The sequence below is a fragment of the Bombina bombina genome, chromosome 11, assembly GCF_027579735.1.
Source record: "Bombina bombina isolate aBomBom1 chromosome 11, aBomBom1.pri, whole genome shotgun sequence".
Taxonomy (NCBI): Eukaryota; Metazoa; Chordata; class Amphibia; order Anura; family Bombinatoridae; genus Bombina; species Bombina bombina.
Genome location: NC_069509.1, coordinates 169,122,836 through 169,141,776, shown reverse-complemented (window position 1 = coordinate 169,141,776; position 18,941 = coordinate 169,122,836). Strand labels below are relative to the sequence as shown.

The 18,941-nt window shown below is 39.4% G+C and overlaps 1 protein-coding gene across 2 annotated transcripts in view; it reads left to right on the top strand.

Moving 5' to 3' along the window:
- Positions 1-18,941, top strand: part of CRYM (crystallin mu) — a 76,416-nt gene that overhangs the window by 23,807 nt on the left and 33,668 nt on the right. Inside the window, exon 4 of one of the 2 annotated variants that reach the window (XM_053694756.1) lies at positions 1,045-1,146. The exons of the other annotated variant lie outside the window; for it this stretch is intronic. Within the exon in view, the coding sequence (XP_053550731.1) occupies positions 1,045-1,146 (102 nt within the window). The remainder of the gene's footprint in view (positions 1-1,044; positions 1,147-18,941) is intronic. 2 annotated transcript variants of the gene reach the window in all.

The following is an 18,941-nucleotide window of genomic DNA, read 5'->3' as shown; positions in this document are numbered from 1 at the left end:
TCATGTGATAAGCTTTTCTAAAGGATTTCGATAAACCACCATTTTGTAGAGGTAGAAGATATAGAGTTGCAGCATCAATAATGCAAAACTTATTATCTTCTTTTACTTGTATAGCACCACCTAATTCTGTAGCGCTGGGCACACACGTAGGGGTATATAATGACAATTAGAATGCACTAGAATGTCCCTTTAAAGGGATAGTAAAGTCAAGATTAAACTTTAATGGTTTGTATAGAGCATGTTGTTTTAAACAACTTTCCAGTTTACTTCCATTTTCAAATTTTCTCTGTTCTCTAGGTATCGTTTCTTGAAAAGTAAGTCAGCAGCGTGCACTTGTCTTTAGGACTCTATAGAAGCAGTGATTGCAACAATTTATAGCACTGCTACATACAATGTGGCAAAACATAGCTGCCATAGAGTGCTAAACACACGTGCACACTCCTGAGCCGATACACGTCTAACTAGGTATGCTTTTCAACAAAGGATACCAAGAGAACAAAGCACATTTTTATTTTGACTGTCCTTTTAACCTACACACTCTTTAGGTGCCATCAGCGTTAGTGTGGTTGCAATAGTTAAAAGAAAAGATGTAGTAAGTTTTAAAAGAAACATTTTTGCAAGCACATGTATATTACAAAAAGTGTTTCTAATCAAATTTGAAGTGTACTTTTGTGTACCTCTAAAGTGAGCTGAAATGATTTTTATTTTACTGAGCATCTCAGTACATTACCTTGAGATCAAGTAAATCTTGCAAAAGCATGTAATTACATTCTATAATGCTTTCTTATAAAGTATAATGCCTTACTCCAATTATTTCAGTGAGAGGCATCAGCGTACTCCGTTTAATCGCCTCTTTGACAGTTATGAAATATAATAAATGAAGGTAATTCCTAATATGTACTGTGAATCATAGAGTGGCAGTGCTATAGTTTATACCGCTTGAATATAAATGACTGAGCTAATGGTTAGGACATTGTTGCACTGTGGCCAAAAAGAAAAGAAAAAAGAATTGATGTTTCTTGCTGCAATTTGTTTTTGTTCCAGGTTCTCAGACCCTTGCGTGCTGAAGTGCTGTGCATTCTGGGCTCTGGTGCACAAGCACAAAGTCATTATCAGGTTTTAACACAGCAGTTCCTATTCAAAACGGTAAACAATAACCATCATTATGAAGTAAAATGTCTGATGCCTTTGCTTTGCCAAGTTTAGGAATTACATGTTAAAGGGACATGAAACCCAAAACTTTTCTTTCATGATTTAGACAGAGTATACGATTTTAAACAACTTTCTAATTTACTTCTATTATTTAATTAGCTTCCTTCTTTTGTTATCCTTTGCTGAAGGTTTATCTAGGTAAGCTCAGAAGCAGCAAAGAACCTAGGTTCTAGCTGCTGATTGGTGGCTGCATATATATATATATATCGATTTTCATTAGCTTACCCATGTGTTCAGTTAGAAAACAGTAGTGCATTGCTGCTCCTTCAACAAATGATACCAAGAAAATGAAGCAAATTTTAGAATAGAAGTAAACTGTAAAGTTGTTTCAAATGGTCTGTTCTACCTAAATCATGAAAGAAAATTTTGAGTTTCATGTCCCTTTAAGTTCTACAGTGAGACAATGCAATGCACTTATTTCCCAGCAGCCAGGGACTCGTTAAAATGCTAAGCACGTGCTTTTAGCATCTACTTGAATATTTTTCCACAAATTAATAAGAAAACCTTACATTAAAAAATTTTTTTTATAATAATTATATATTCAAATAATTTACCTTTATTGTTTCCTGTGAAGTTACATTTAAAGGGACATGAAACCCGAAATTTTTCTTTCACAATTCAGATAGAAAATACAATTTGAAAACAGTTTCTAATTTACTTCTATTATCAAATTTGCTTTGTTCCCTTGTTATTCTTTGTTGACGAGATATCTGGATAGGTAGCGTGCACATTTCTGGAGCACTACATGACATGAAATAGTGCTGCCATCTAGTGCTCTTGCTAATGTATAACATTGTTACAAAACTGCTGCCATATAGTGCTCTTGCTAATGTATAATATTATTATAAAACTGCTGCCATCTAGTGTTCTTGCTAATGTATAACATTGTTACAAAACTGCTGCCATCTAGTGCACTTGCTAATGTATAACATTGTTACAAAACTGCTGCCATATAGTGCTCTTGCTAATGTATAATATTATTATAAAACTGCTGCCATCTAGTGCTCTTGCTAATGTATAACATTGTTATAAAACTGCTGCCATCTAGTGCTCTTGCTAATGTATAATATTATTATGAAACTGCTGCCATCTAGTGCTCTTGTTAATGTATAACATTGTTATAAAACTGCTGCCATCTAGTGCTCTTGCTCATGTATAACATTGTTATAAAACTGCTGCCATCTAGTGCTCTTGCTAATGTATAATATTATTATGAAACTGCTGCCATCTAGTGCTCTTGCTAATGTATAACATTGTTATAAAACTGCTGCCATCTAGTGTTCCTACTAATGTATAACATTATTATAAAACTGCTGCTATCTAGTGCTCTTGCTAATGTATAACATTGTTATAAAACTGCTGCCATCTAGTGCTCTTGCTCATGTATAAAATTGTTATAAAACTGCTGCCATCTAGTGCTCTTGCTAATGTATAATATTATTATGAAACTGCTGCCATCTAGTGCTCTTGCTAATGTATAACATTGTTATAAAACTGCTGCCATCTAGTGCTCGTGCTAATATATAACATTGTTATAACACTGCTGCCATCTAGTGCTCTTGCTAATGTATAACATTGTTATAAAACTGCTGCCATCTAGTGCTCTTGCTAATATATAACATTGTTATAACACTGCTGCCATCTAGTGCTATTGCTAATGTATAACATTGTTATAAAACTGCTGCCATCTAGTGCTCTTGCTAATGTATGACATTATTATAAAACTGCTGCCATCTAGTGCTCTTGCTGATGTATAACATTGTTATAAAACTGCTGCCATCTAGGGCTCTTGCTAATGTATAACATTGTTATAAAACTTCTGCCATCTAGTGCTCTTGCTAATGTATAACATTGTAGCAAAACTGCTGCCATCTAGTGCTGCAGATATGTGCACACTTCTGAACTTACTTTCCTGCTTTTCAACAAAGGATAACAGGAAAACAAAGACAATTTGATAATAAAAGTATATTGGAAAGATGTTTAAAATTGTATGCTCTGTCTGAATCATGAAAGAAAATTTTTGGGTTTTATTTCCCTTTAAATTCTACTTGAAAACTTCACAGCATGTTAAATATTACATAGTATTTTCTTTATGTTATAAAGTAATGAAGGGTTTTTAAGAGAGACATAGAAGGCACAAAAGTATTATTATTTATATAGAAAAACAGCAATTTAACGTGTTATGTGCACAAGGAAAGGTTAAAGGGACGTTGAAGTCAAAATTAATCTTTAATTATTTAGATAGAACACACAATCTGAAGAAAAATTCCAATTTACTTATATTATCACATTTGCTTCATTTTCTTGGTCTGTTTAATATAAATGTGATCCCTTTCCATGAGGGCATACTGAGGTATGCTCAGGAAAATCTGTTGTGAGCAGCACTATACAACAGCTGTTATATCAACAACCTGTAGCTTTTAGACTGAATGCAGTATATTCAGAAGAAGGCTTTAATCACAAACTGAGTGCATCTGTCTTAGTAGTCATCCAAACAGTGGGCGAGATTACATATGCGGTGTTGCTGGCGACGCCGGTGTTTAATCCGGTTTTGCTATCACATTTACGGCGCCGCATGTAAATGCGGCACATATATTTCACCCGTCACCCCCGAAAATTTTACTCCCAAAAAACAGAACCGGGTCATAAATTGGTATCACATATTCAGCGCAAGGACTTACACAATGAAAATGGAGACATTTTACTCCATTTTCACCTCACCACACATAGGCAGGCGCAGCAAGCCTTAAGATGAAAATGTGAGCACCGTAACTCCCTGAAAATATAAACTAACACCTAACGCATGCGCAATATCTACCTGTCAAACGCAATCCCCCAGTGCTTTTAAACGTGTATGATTGAATAGTTAAATCAATAAAGATAAAGTATGAATGGTTAAAAAATCGTTCCTGTATTATTCACTGAGGATTTTTCCTATATAATTGTAGGGGTAAAGCACTCTTTTTTGTTACAGACTTTGTAACCTAATAAAGTATATTAACCCCTAAACCGCAAACCCCCGCACAACGCAATTAACCTAATTAAGAGAGTAACTCCTAAACCACCAATCCCCACAATGAAAATAACTAATTAAATGACTAAACCCCCTAACCTAACACCCCCTAAATGAACCCCAATTACCTAAAATAAAAAAATACTAAATTACAATTAAAATAAAAAAACCTAACATTACTTTAAAAAGAAAAAAACTAAATTTAAATTAATCTAAAATTACAAAAAATAAAAAGTCTAACATTACAGAAAATAATAAACCAAATTATCAAAAATAAAAAATTAAACCTAATCCCTATGAAAATAAAAAAGCCCCCCCCAAAATAAAAACACCCCCTAATCTAAACTAATCTAAACTACCAATAGCCCTTAAAAATGCCTTTTATAGGGCATTGCAGTACGTTAAACAGCTCTTTTACATTAAAAAAAAAACTAAGTTCCCCCTAACAGTAAAACCCCCCACCCACCAAGCCCCCCAAAATAAAAAAAAACTAACCCTAAAAAATCCTAAACTACCCATTGCCCTTAAAGGGGCATTTGTATGGGCATTGCCCTTAAAAGGGTATTCAGCTCTTTTACTGCCCTTAAAAGGGCATTCAGCTCTTTTACAATTGCCTATTAAATCCCTAATCTAAAAAATAAATAAAAAAAAAGCCTAAGTCTAACCCCCAGATAGGTACTCATGGTTCTTGAAATCCTAATGGCTGATTTGAACAGCCAATAGGATTTCAGTAGTACTCATCCTATTGACTGATTTGAATTTGAAGATACAAATCAGCCAATAGGAATGCAAGGTACGCCATATTTAAACGCGTAACTTGAATTCAATATTCAGTGTACAAAGGGATTCTCCCTGCTCCATGGCTCCGCGGTTGCCGGTCTTCAGTTCCACGGTTGCCGGTCTTCAGTTCCTGCTGTCCTGGATAAAGATAGAAGAGGTCGCCACGATGAAAGAAGATGTCACTGCTTGGAAGAAGACTTTCTTGCCAGACTTCAGGAACCGTGAGTACCTATCTGGGGGTTAGATTTAGGCTTTTTTTTAAAAAAAAATTATTTTTTATTTTTTAGATTAAGGATTTTGATGGGCGGTTGTAAAAGAGCTGAATGCCCTTTTTTTTTTTTTTTTAAATAGTTTTTATTGTTTTAAAAGATAAATGAACATAAGAGCATCAAAAGCATGTACATACATATCAATAGTACATACAACAGGAATAACAGGATTAACCAGAGGTAGTATTATATAAAACAATCACATAAAATAAGGAGCACAAGAGAGAGAATGCTGGATGTTTAAGTCCATGTTCGGTGTCTGTTGGTCAATAATCTTATTCCCACCTCTCCATGGGAGGGTGCAAAAGTCCATTTGTTGTGGAAAAAGACCCATATTATTAATAACCCATATAAGTCAGCAAACTCCTTAGTGTATAGAGGTTTCATCATCATAAATGTTCATACCAAAATTATAGCTTAAACATAGAATATGACAATCAGAAATGTTAACCAGATTATACATAGAAAAAAGAAAAAAAGGAAACTGTGTCAAGCTATCCAAAAAGGAGAAAAAAAAAAAAAAAAAAGGGGAGGGGAGGGGGGTATACATCGACAAGGGATAGGAGCGGGGGAGATTGGGAGGGTTCAGATAAGGGGAAGAAAGGGGGAATGGGCAGGAGGACATTAGTAGCACAGGTTACAGCTAACCCGAGGAACCTAAAGTCCCCAAAGTGTTTGTAGGGTGAATTACTTTGGGCGAAGTGCCCAAATTTGGGACTGAAGGTCTGTGGACCCGTGGACATGGGAGACATAGGACTCCATTCTTTTAACAAAATCCAGTATGTCCATCACTTGTTCCCACGAAGGGACAGTGCGTTGCAGGCCACATACGCGCTACAGCTAATTTAACAGCTAGAAATAGGTAAATACAGAATAGTTTCTGAGGTAGAGTCAATTTCCTAGGCAAGATGTGGAACAGGCATGAACTAGGGGACAGAGGTAAGTGGATATTCCCTGAAGAGCAGTATCGGATTGATTTTTGCCAAAGCGGCTGAATCTGACTGCAAGACCACCAAATATGTTGGGGCGTTCCCAACTCCTCGCAGCCCCTCCAACATTTGGGTGAATTGACTGCCGAGATTTTAAACAAGCGGATGGGAGTCATATGCAATTGTAGCATAACCTTGAGAAATAACTCGTACAGGGTTATGCAGTGTATAGCTTTCTTGGTTAATTGGACAGCCATCCGCCATTGTTGTGGTTCGTTTGAAACCATCAGGGAAGATTCCCATCGCCTTACTGGAGGGGATTTATAGAAAACTGGAGGCTTCATGAGCGTAAGATACGAGATGGACAGAAGTTTACCGGGGGATGTCATAGAGTCCCAGCGAACTTCCCAAGCGGTTTTAGACCTTAGTGGGCCCGCACCGAAGCCCCACGAGAGGAGAAGGCTACGTAGTCTCCAGAATTCAAAGTGCAATCGAGGAGGCGGATTAAACTTCCGAAGAAAGTCCTGGTAGTTTAGTAGCTTATCCCCTGCATAAAAATCTGCTATTCTAGTCAGCCCCAAAGCGAGCCATAAGTTGGGATGGGAGTCTGGCAATGACAATAGCAGCCCCCTAAGGGAATGCGATGGCGAGGGATGCGGCGCTACGGTCGAAAGGTTGCGAACCTTATCCCAAAACTGCAAATTTGATTTGACAATAGGATTAGTCAAAAGGGCTGGCGTCCTAGAGTGTCTAGGGATCCACACTAGATCTTGTAGGGTGAATCCAGCCGGGAGGGATGCTTGTTCAATCTCTGCCCATCGACTCTCCAACGGCAGCTTCCATTGGGTTACATGAGAGAGTCTGGCAGCCTCATGGTATTTTAGGATATTGGGGGCAGCCGCCCCACCAGCCAGAAGAGGTTGTTGTAGAATATTAGTAGCAAGTCTCGGAGCCTTATTGCGCCAAATGAATTTGTTACATAGTTGTTGGAATTTGTAAATTGTAGATCTAGGAATCGGGATGGGTAGGGAGCGGAATAGGTAGGTAAGCTTTGGTAGGAGGCTCATTTTGAAGGCCGCGATTCGACCCAGCCATGACAGTGATGGGACATTCCAAGTGTCGGTCGATTTTTCAATAGTTGACAATAAGGGATTGAAATTCAATTCTATCATCTTCGGAATACTATGTGAGAGATAAACCCCGAGATGTTTGATATGAGTCGTAGACCACGCGAACTTATAAGTGCGTTTCAGTTCATTAAGAGTCCCGTCTGAAATGTTAATAGCATACGCCTCAGTCTTGAGGACATTTAGCTTGTAGTAACTGACTAAGGAGAATTTATTCAGTAGGGAAAATAGATGGGGAAGAGAAGTAATAGGATCCGACACAAGCACCGTTAGATCGTCTGCAAACAAAGCAGTCTTCTGCTCCGTGTGATGGACACATACCCCTCGGATTAAGGGGCATGACCGGATGGCCTCGGCTAAGGGTTCCATCATGAGGGCAAAAATAAGTGGGGACATTGGACATCCTTGTCTCGTGCCGTTCGTTATTGAGAAAGTTCTGGAGCAAAACCCCAGACCCCTGACTACTGCCGACGGGGTAGAGTAAAGAGCCGCGATTGCCGTGATGAAGGGCTCCGGAAGACCAAAGCGCCGCAGCACAGCAAACATATATTTCCAGTTCACCCTGTCGAAGGCCTTCTCAGCGTCCAACGACAGGGTGACACAGGGCAAGTGGGAACCATGAGCTTCAAGGTAGACATTCAGGAGACGTCTTGTATTGTCTGGGCCTTGCCGATGTAGGACAAAGCCCACCTGATCTGGTCTGACCAGCGCTGGTAGTAAAGAATTGAGGCGCGAGGCTAAAATCTTAGCGTACAACTTAACGTCTAGGTTCAACAGTGAAATCGGCCTATAGCTGCCACAAATGGTCAAGTCCTTTCCCTGCTTCGGGAGAGTAATGATAGTGGCCTGTAAAAATTCGGCCGCAAAGGTGCCCCGTTCGCTTGCTAGCGTAAAGAAACGTCCTAGAACGGGAAGTAGTTGGGTTTGAAACTTTTTATAAAATAGATCAGAGAAGCCGTCTGGTCCTGGTGATTTAAAGGCCTTAAGAGATTTGATAGCTTTTTTAATTTCTATTAGTGAAATGGGATTCTGCAAAGAGTCAATGCAGTCTTGTGGGGCCGAAGGGAGGTTCAGCGAGGCTAAAAATGTCTCAATATTCTCAGATGTTGGAGGGCTAATTGAGCCGTCCTGTTGTAGATTATAGAGGGCGGCATAGTAATCTGCAAAAGCATTGCCAATATCTGTGGGTTTTATAACACACCGTCCATCTATCTTCAGCATGGGGATGCGCGCTGCCGCCGTTTTCTGGCGTAATCTATTGGCCAATAATCTATCAGCTTTATTACCCTTATGGTAGTATAATTCTTTAAGCCGTAGGAGTCTCACGGCTGTCCTCTCGGACTCCAACTGTACTATACGGGCCTTAAGATCCACTAGTTGCTTGGACAGTGTATCTGTGGGGTTCATTTTATGTTCCCCAGAAATCTTTCGGAGGCTCATAGTAAGTTGTGCAAGGGTTTCTCCTTTGCGTTTTTTCTCGGCTGCTGCTATTTTTATAAACGACCCTCGGATATATGCTTTCAGTGCAGCCCATAAAGTGAAGTTGTCAACTTCACCATTGTCATTAGAAGCTAGAAACTCGGTAATGTCTTCAGCAATGGAAGCCTCCGTTCCAGGATTGGAAAACAAGTGAGGATGCAAGCGCCATGTTGCCGCTCGTTGAAGTTCTATGGAGGATCGTAAATTGATATATACAGGATCATGGTCGGACCATGGGCATTGAGGAATCCAAGTACGAGTCACACCATCCAGAAGACCCGGGTCACAGAAGAAAAAATCTAACCGCGAATATGAGCGATGTACTGGAGAGAAATAAGTATAATCCCGAGCAGTCGAGTTAAGGGCACGCCAGATGTCAAATAGGTTGAAGCGGTAGATTAAGTGTCGAAATTGGTGCGATAATTCAGCCATTGGCTTAGGGAATTTGCGGGGGGTGTCCGATCGTCTATCCAGATTGGGGTCCCATATAAGATTGAAATCCCCGGCGAGAAGCAAAAGGCCCTGACGCAGAGTCTCCAGTTTCTGGAGAAACTTGCGTAGAGACCGAATGTGTTGTTTATTAGGTCCATAATAAGAGGCTAGCGTATACAGCGCACCGTCCAGTTTACAGACTAGAATCAGGTATCGTCCCTGAGGATCAGAGTCGACAAAAATTTTCTCGTAAGAGACATCTTTATGTATGAGGATAGCCGTTCCTCTTGATTTCTGAGAGAAACTGGCAGTTTCAACTATCGGATACAATTTGGACTGGATGGGTGTCTTTGTACCTTTTACCCAGTGGGTCTCTTGAAGGAAAACCAGGTGGGCCCGAGCCTTGGCTAAAGATCTAAGGCAGAGACTGCGCTTAGTCGGAGAGTTGAGTCCTCTCACATTGTGAGTGACACAACAGTATGGCATAGTTACAAATGTGCGTCCTCTCGCTATAGACTGGGGTCGGGCGGATTGTCAGGAAAGTGGTGGGTAGTTGGGGAAGGGACAAAAAGGGCAGAGGACACGAGAGGAATAGGAGAAGAAAAAAAAAAAAAAAAAGGATTGCTTAGGATAAATACAATTCAACACAGTCTCATAAATAAAAGGAAATAATACTGGTACAAACAATATTCAAGTTAAAACGTACAAACAGTCAAATAAGAGTACAAGGTGCGGTATATAAACAAGATAAACCGCGTATGCAGTCTCTAGAATACTTTTCCAGAGTACTTTAAGTGGGGGGAGTGGTAGCCAGTGCCAGCTGGCAATTTAGTTATTAAATCCGCATCATTGGGAGAGCTTGACAGGGGAAAGAAAGAGTAAAGTGTGAATGGAAGAGAAGAGGGAGGGATAAGTACACACACAGGCCCCGGATCCAGGGGGGAAAGATTGACAGAGTGGGTAGAAAAGAAAAGAGAGGGTCCAGATGGGATAAAAGGAAGAGAGAGAAAGAAGGAAAGAAAAAAAAAAAAAAAAAAAAAAAAAAAGGGGGGGAAGAGAAGAGGGGGAGAGTGGGGGGAAATAGCATCAATTTCGGACCAAATCTATTAATGCAATAATAGTGAATGTTAAACATCAACATAACAGTGAGAATCTAAAGCAAAAGGGTAAACCAGCCCCCTGTTCAGCACCCCACCTCCACATCCCGAAAATCGCAGGTAGTTCGTCAACCCATCTAATAGAAGATGGGACTGATAGTATGCTAATGGTGGAGGAAGCATGCAGCACAGGATGGCCCAGGTATTGCAAAATATATCAGCCAAGATGTGGCTCCACATAACCATACAACATATAAAGGGTAGTACAATGTAAGAAAACATCAACAGTATTGATATATTAGGCCATCAGCTGGCGGAATGTATCCGCCCCGCCAACCGAGTAAACTTTTGTAGTACCCAACAATAAAATAACCGCTATGGTAAAAACAACATATAATCTGTACATTGCAGTAAGTTCACGGCATCTTCAAGCACTATCAATTAAATACTAGAGAACTATTATGCCAGTTGGAAAGCACGATACTTCCCGGTGTTGCGGGCGGCAGACAATGCCCGAACCCATTGTAAGATAGATGGGGGAGGATGTCACCGAAAGAGGTACCGTGAAGCACAAGTGGCATATACAACACAGCATACATCATCTGTAATTTAGGTGGATTAGAAAGTAAATGACAAATCTGAGAGAACAATGCATATGAGAGCGAGGTCACCACAAAATGGTGCATTCAGTGTTGCATCTCCATTATGCGGCCATCTCACGCTCTAGATAAACAAAGCATACTAACAATAAGAGAGTAAAATATGCTCTTAAAAGCTCAGGTGTTTCCCGGGCCCCCATAGCAAATAGGAAAAGTTATCCCCAGTAGGAGGTGAGACTTGGAGAGAAGAGAGAAGAAAAAGAGAAGGAAAAAAGAGAGGAAAAAGAGAGAGAAGAAGAAAGAAAGAAAAAAAAAAAAAAAGTGGAAAAAAGAAGGAAAGAAAGAACAAAAAGATATTGAGTAGTATAGAGAGTAGACACATATACACTTTAAAATAAAATACTTTGCATATATCAAACCTAAGGAGGAGGAAAAAAAAAGAGAAAACATTGAGCAATGGAAAGTCACTTGTAAATGATATTGACAGATGGTTAGTGAGCAGTGGGGAGGTGGAGATGCTCCACCACCCCTATACCTCATGTGCAGTCATCGTCATCTGCTCGTGCCTGAGTAGTTGTAGCTAAGTCACTGGATGGTCTTTGGGGTAAAGGACCCCATTGTGGGACCATAGGGTTCAAAGAGCTTTGTAGTGGAGAGTCAGGTGAAGATGAAGATGTGGCACTCCATTTTTGCAGAAGGTTGTGACTTTGTTCAAGAGTGGTAACAATATACTGCTGGTTGTCCTTGAGAACAAAAAGTCTGGTTGGATGACCCCATCTGTACTTTATGTTGTTTGTCCTAAGAAACTTGGTGAAACTTCCAAAAGACTTTCGCTGCTGGAGGGTGTGGTGAGAGAGATCGGCAAAGATGTTAATGTCCTGAAATTGTTCAGGCAAGGTGGGTTTGGACATAGAGGCTCTTACTAACCTCTCTTTGTATGTGTAGAAGTGTAGCCGAACAATGACATCTCTTGGTTTATCAGTTGTGCCCTATCAATGAGTCCCTCATTTGGATTTGCCGGTGGTGCCAGATGATTGAAAAATTCAGAAAGGTGGGTGACCAAGTCACTAGAGGATATGCTTTCAGGGATCCCCCTGAGGCGTAGATTATTCCGGCGGGATTGGTCTTAAGCATCCGCCACTTTGTTTTCTAGCATAATAAGCTGTTCCGCCAAACTCTGGGCATATGCAAGGACATTACCCTGTTCAACTATCATGTCTTCCTGCTTCCTCTCAATTGTGTCCACTCTTTCAGAAGTAGATGTCAAATCTCGCCGCATCTCAGCCAGCGAGGCAGTTATTTGGGACTGAAAAGAGGAGTGATGTGCCTCAAGCAAAGTTTGCAAAGATGATAAAATAAACGAAGGTGTCACCGTTGTTGGGGCAGCATCTTGGAGGGCTTGGAGTGTATTGGATACTAAATCTGATCCATGTGTTGAGGTATTAGTGCTATCTTGTGAATCTTCATTTGTAGATAATATCATAGGATTGAAATGGTCCACCACAGTCCTTTTAGGGCCACCTACCGGCTTTGGTTTCCGTTTGTTGGATTGTGCCATCTTCAGGACTTCAAATGGCACACCTGACAATTAAGAGCACAGGACACAGCTAGAAGATCAAAATTTTATAATCTGATGTTGCAGAGTGAGCCAGAGTAATGTGTATATGTAGTAGGATCCGGAGCCTGAGGGGCTTCCCCTCCCCTTAGGCAATACAATTAGCAGCACATTTTAATGTAGAGGAGTGCTGTTGATTCTCTTAAGGCGTTTCTTGTGTTTCACCTATGTTGCTGTTGGTGTAATATAGGATTTCCCGACCTCCGCTGGGGTAGTTGTCACTCAGGGTCAGGTATCATGTATGGCACCCTCCTGAGGGAGTGCCCCCTTTTGGGCGAAGCAGGAAAAAGGAGATGGGGTATGACCCGTCACCACTGAGGATAGCGGGAAAGGGAGGAGGGTGTCAAATCTGGCCCTGGGAATCAATGAAGTCTGGTATTACAGCAGTACTTTAGAATAATGTTCACCATCAATTTTGGCACTGAGGGTCTTATCCAAAAAGAAAAAATACACAGCTGTACAGTAACTTGTAAAAAAAAAAGGCCACAGTTCTTAATGTTAGTAAGAGAGCTTTTGCTGCACAGAGGCTAATGTTGTCTGATTTAGGCGTGTGGAGGATCAGTATAGAGCAAAGTGTCCAAATATGAAGGCAAAATAAATGAGGTATATTTCAGTCTACACACTGGTAATTAGAGGATTTCACATTATAAAGAGCGGCAGTAGAGTGTGTAAAGATTTAAAGTAATGGTTTCCATTTGCCACCCACAGAGTTGTAAGGCTTATTCAAATAAAATCGCAGTGAGGTAGCAGTTGCATACAATGCTTCAACAGAAGGTAGAATGATGGCTATAAAGCCAAATCTAAGGAACCGGAGTTGAATGTCTCTTAGTGAAAGAAAGAAAAAAAAAGCAAGTTGTTGGTTACTTACAAACTGCCACGTGGGATGCCGTTAGGAGTGTTGAGTTTCTAGTACCATAAAAAACTGGTTGTTAACCAGTATATTCACCTCTCCCAGTGTGCTTGGTAGTCCGGTAGTTCAAGGAGATGGTCCTGCAGTAATCAGGTGTAATTCCGCCAGTGAAGGCTTAACTGCGTGTGCCGGTGTAGGCCGCGACCACGGCCTTTCCTGTAAAATGGTCTGGAGCTCCCAAGCGGGTGTTATTTGCGATTGTAAATTTTTGCAAAAACGAGCAAGAAACAGTGCCAGGTGGTTGTAGTAGCTGCCCTAGATATGTTTTGGGCAAATTCGCTGTATTTAGCAGGTTATATGAGCTAAAATAACACTTTTGTGGCCAGAGCTCTGTCTCCACACTTCCTACCAGTTTGGCTGCCGGCTCCGCCCCCCCTGAATGCCCTTTTAAGGGCAATGCCCATACAAATGCCCCTTTAGGGGCAATTGGTAGTTTAGGATTTTTTAGTGTTAGGTTTTTTTATTTTGGGGAGTTTGATGGGGGGTTACTGTTAGGGGAAACTTACGGCTAGATTACGAGTTTTGCGTTAGGCTTAAAAAGCAGCGTTGGCTGGTCCTAACGCTGCTTTTTAACGCCCGCTGGTATTACGAGCCTTGCAGGTACAGGTGTACCGCTAACTTTTTTGGCCAGAATTGTAAATACCGCAAATCCACTTATGTAAAATGCGTATCCTATTTTTTCAATAGGACTTGCATAGCACCGGTATTACGAGTCTGACAAAAAGTGAGCGTTACACCCTCTACTGTCAAGATTGGTACCGCATTTTAAAGTCAGTAGTTAAGAGTTTTACACTACGCCGTAGCATAAAACTCTTAAAAAAAGTGCTAAAAAGTACACTAACACCCATAAACTACCTATTAACCCCTAAACCGAGACCCTCCCACATCGCAAACACTATAATAAAATTTTTAACCCCTAATCTGCCGAACCGGACATCGCAGCCACTATAATAAATATATTAACCCCTAAGCCGTCGCACTCCCGCCTCGCAAACACTAGTTAAATTTTATTAACCTCTAATCTGCCATTCCTAACATCGTCGCAACCTACCTAAATTTATTAACCCCTTATCTGCCGCCCCCAACGTCGCCGCCACTATATTAAAGTTATTAACCCCTAAATCTAAGTCTAACCCTAACCCCCCCTAACTTAAATATAATTAAAAGAAATCTAAATAAAAATTACTATAATTAACTAAACTATTCCTATTTAAAACTAAATACCTATAAAATAAACCCTAATCTAGCTGCACTATAACTAATAGTTACATAGCTATCTTAGGGTTTATTTTTATTTTACAGGCAAGTTTGTATTTATTTTAACTAGGTACCATAGTTACTAAATAGTTATTAACTATTTAATAAACTACCTAGCTAAAATAAAGAAAAATTGACCTGTAAAATAAAACCTAACCTAAGTTACAATTACACCTAACACTACACTATAATTAAATTAATTCCCTATATTAAATACAATTTAAATACAATTAAATTAAATACAATCCCCCCCACTAAATTACAGAAAATAATAAACCAATTACAAGATTTTTAAACTAATTATGAAATTAAACGAAATTAAGGTAGAAAAAATCCTATTGGCTGATTGTATCAGCCAATAGGATTTTTCTTACCTTAATTCTGATTGGCTGATAGAATTCTATCAGCCAATCAGAATTGAAGGGACGCCATCTTGGATGACGTCACTTAAAGGAACCTTCATTCTTCAGTCGCCGTGGAAAGAAGAGGATGCTCCGCGTCGGATGTCTTGAAGATGGACCCGCTCCACGCGGGATGGATGAAGATAGAAGATGCCGTCTGGATGAAGACTTCTGCCCATCTGGAGGACCACTTCGTCCGGCTTGGATGAAGACTTCTCCCGGCTTCGTTGAGGACTTCGGCCCGGTTGGATGAAGACTTCTCCCGGTAAGGTGATCTTCAAGGGGTTAGTGGTAGGTTTTTTTAAGGGGGTATTGGGTGGGTTTTAGAGTAGGGTTGGTTGTGTGGGTGGTGGGTTTTAATGTTGGGGGGGGATTTGTAATTTTTTGTACAGGTAAACGAGCTGATTACTTTGCGACAATGCCCCGCAAAAGGCCCTTTTAAGGGCTATTTGTAATTTAGTGTAGAGTAGGGCTTTTTTATTTTGTTAGGGGGATTAGATTAGGTGTAATTAGTTTAAAAATCTTGTAATTTGTTTATTATTTTCTGTAATTTAGAGGGGGTTTTTGTACTTTAGATAATTTTATTTAACTGTATTTAATTGTTTTTAATTTAGGGAATTAATTTAATTATAGTGTAGTGTTAGGTGTTAGTGTAACTTAGGTTAGGTTTTATTTTACAGGTCAATTTGTATTTATTTTAGCTAGGTAGTTATTAAATAGCTAATAACTATTTAATAACTATTCTACCTAGTTAAAATAAATACAAACATGCCTGTAAAATAAAAATAAACCCTAAGCTAGCTACAATGTAACTATTAGTTATATTGTAGCTAGCTTAGGGTTTATTTTACAGGTAAGTATTTAGTTTTAAATAGGAATAATTTAGTTAATGATAGTAATTTTATTTAGATTTATTTAAATTATATTTTAATTAGGGGGGTTAGGATCAGACTTAGGTTTAGGGGTTAATAACTTTATTGTAGTGGCGGGGACGTTAGGGGTGGCAGATTAGGGGTTAATATTGCGGCGACATTTGGGGGCGCAGATTAGGGCTTAATAAATATAATGTAGGTGTCTGCGATGTTGGGGCAGCAGATTAAGGGTTAATAAGTATAATGTAGGTGGCGGCAGTGTCCGGAGCGGCAGATTAGGGGTTAATAATATAATGCAGGTGTTGGCGCTGTTGGGGCGGCAGATTAGTGGTTAATAAGTGTAAGATTAGGTGTGTTTAGACTCGGGGTTCATGTTAGGGTGTTAGGTGTAGACATAACTTTTATTTCCCCATAGGAATCAATGGGGCTGCGTTAGGAGCTAAATGCTGCTTTTTTGCAGGTGTTAGACTTTTTTTCAGCCGGCCCTCCCCGTTGATCCTTATGGGGAAATCGTGCACGAGTACGTTTCACCAGCTCACCGCTAACGTAAGCAGCGCTGATATTGGAGTGAGATGTGGAGCAAAATTTTACTCTACGCTCACTTCTTGTCTTTTAACACCGGGTTTGTAAAACCCGTAATACCAGCGCTGTCTGTAAGTGAGCAGTGAGCATAAACTGCTCGTTAGCACCGCATGCCCTCTAACGCAAAACTCGTAATCTAGCCATTAGTTTTTCTAAATGTAAAAGAGCTGTTTAACTTAAGGCAATGAGCTACAAAAGGTCCTTTTAAGGGCTATTGGTAGTTTAGTTTAGATTAGGGGGTATTTTTTTTTTCCAAAGGGATTAGGTTTAATTTTTTTATTTTTGATCATTTGGTTTATAATTTTCAGTAATGTTAGACTTATATTGTTTGTAATTTTAGATTAAATTAAACTTAGTTTTTTATTTTTAAGTACTGTTACAATTTTTTATTTTAATTGTGATTTAGTAGTTTATTTAATTTGGGGTTGATTTAGGGTGTTTTAGGTTAGGGGATTTAGTAAATTAGTTATTTGCATTGTGGGGGGTTGGTGGTTTAGGAGTTAATAGATTAATTAGGTTTATTGCGATGTGGGGGTTTGACGGTTTAGGGGTTAATACATTTATTAGGTAGCTTGCGATGTGGGTGAATGGCGAATTAGGGGTTAATAATTTAATTAGGCTTATTGCGTTGTGGGGCTTGTCGGTTTAGGGGTTAATACTTTTATTATTAGTTGCGATGTGGGGGGATTGCGTATATAGGGATTTTTACGTGTTGGGTTTATTTTTGGAAGCGTGTTAGACTTTTATGGGAGATTTTACATATTTTTTTATTTTCTTAGGTGCCGGAAGTTTCTAAAGTGCCGTAAGTCACTGGCGAGTCCAGGAAATGTGTATTTACGCACATCTATGGACATCGCTAGTTTATCTGACTTACGGAACTTTATGAACTGACAGCGGGGTTTATTGGATTCCCAGATGTGTGAGGTGAAATTACGGACGGTGTGTGTTTCAGCAGTTGCGCTGAAGCTTGCGCTGCATATATAATCTCACCCAGTGTGTGTAGTAGCAGTAAGTAATGGCAGAGCTCTGAACATTCTCTTTCTTAAAGGGACAGCCTACACCAGAATTCCCTTTATTACCCATTCCCCAGTTTTGCATAACCAACAAAGTTATTAATATACTTTTAACCTCTGTGATTTCCTTGTATCTAAACCTCTACAGACTGCCCCCTTATTTCAGTTCTTTTGACAGACTTGCATTTAGCCAATCAGTGCCCTCTTATTTGTAACTCCACGGGCGTGGTCACAATGTTATCTGTATGGCACACATGAACTAACGCCCTCTAGTTGTAAAAAAATGCCAAATGCATTGAAATAAGGGGCGACCTCAAGGGCTTAGAAATTAGCACGTGAGCCTACCTAGGTTTAGCTTTCAACAAAGAATACCAAGAGAACAAAGCAAATGTGAGGGTACAAGTGAATTGCATTCCCTATTCTCTAAATCATGCAAGTTTAATTTCGACTAGACTGTCCCTTTAACTCAGCATTATATGCTGCAGCTCCCACTACAGGTTACTTTTATAACATTGCTTCTTACATAAAGTGCACAAGACACATCCATACTCCTCAGCCTACCTCTGTATGCCCTCATGAATATGGGAAATATTTTAAGCAATTAAACCAACAGAGGTAAATTTAATAATAGAAGTGTATTTGATTTTTTTAGATTGCATGTACTGAGTAGTGAACGTTTCAATTTGACTTCCATGTCTATTTAATATAATAAATACAGTGCTGACTACAACCTTTTGTTATCAATTCAAATTTTGCACTTTAATGATAGAGAATAATCAGCAGTAACACTAAAGTCAAGATTACATTTCCAATTTACTTCCATTATTAAATTGTGCACAGTCCTTTTACAGGCACACTTTCTGAGGAACTAACTCCTACTGAGCATTTGCAAGAGTTCTACAGTGTATATGAGCCTGTGATTGGCTGATGGCTGTCAATTGAAGTCAATTTTGATATTTGTCAGAAAGAAAATATTGCTCCTTTAAAATTCAGAGTATGTGCTATTGCATTGTCTTTTTATCATGCACTTGTTGATTATGCAATTTTACTGTATTAAATGATTTTGTAAGTATTAATTAGTTGGGGTATAAACTATCGATCAATCAATCTTAGGAAAATATTTAAAAAAATATTAAAACAGTATTTTTTTATATATCACAGAGACACCGTGGGTGATCATTAGACAAGTCCCAGTTTAATATGTTCCTTGAAACAGTCGCTGCTCAAATCCAGCATACATGATCTCCATCTGCTGTTGTACACTACAAACCAAACAGCAACACACGCTCAGCGTTGTTTGTTATAAAAAGTACAGTAGGCGCAATTCACAAAAACACTTACTAGAAATCAGTAA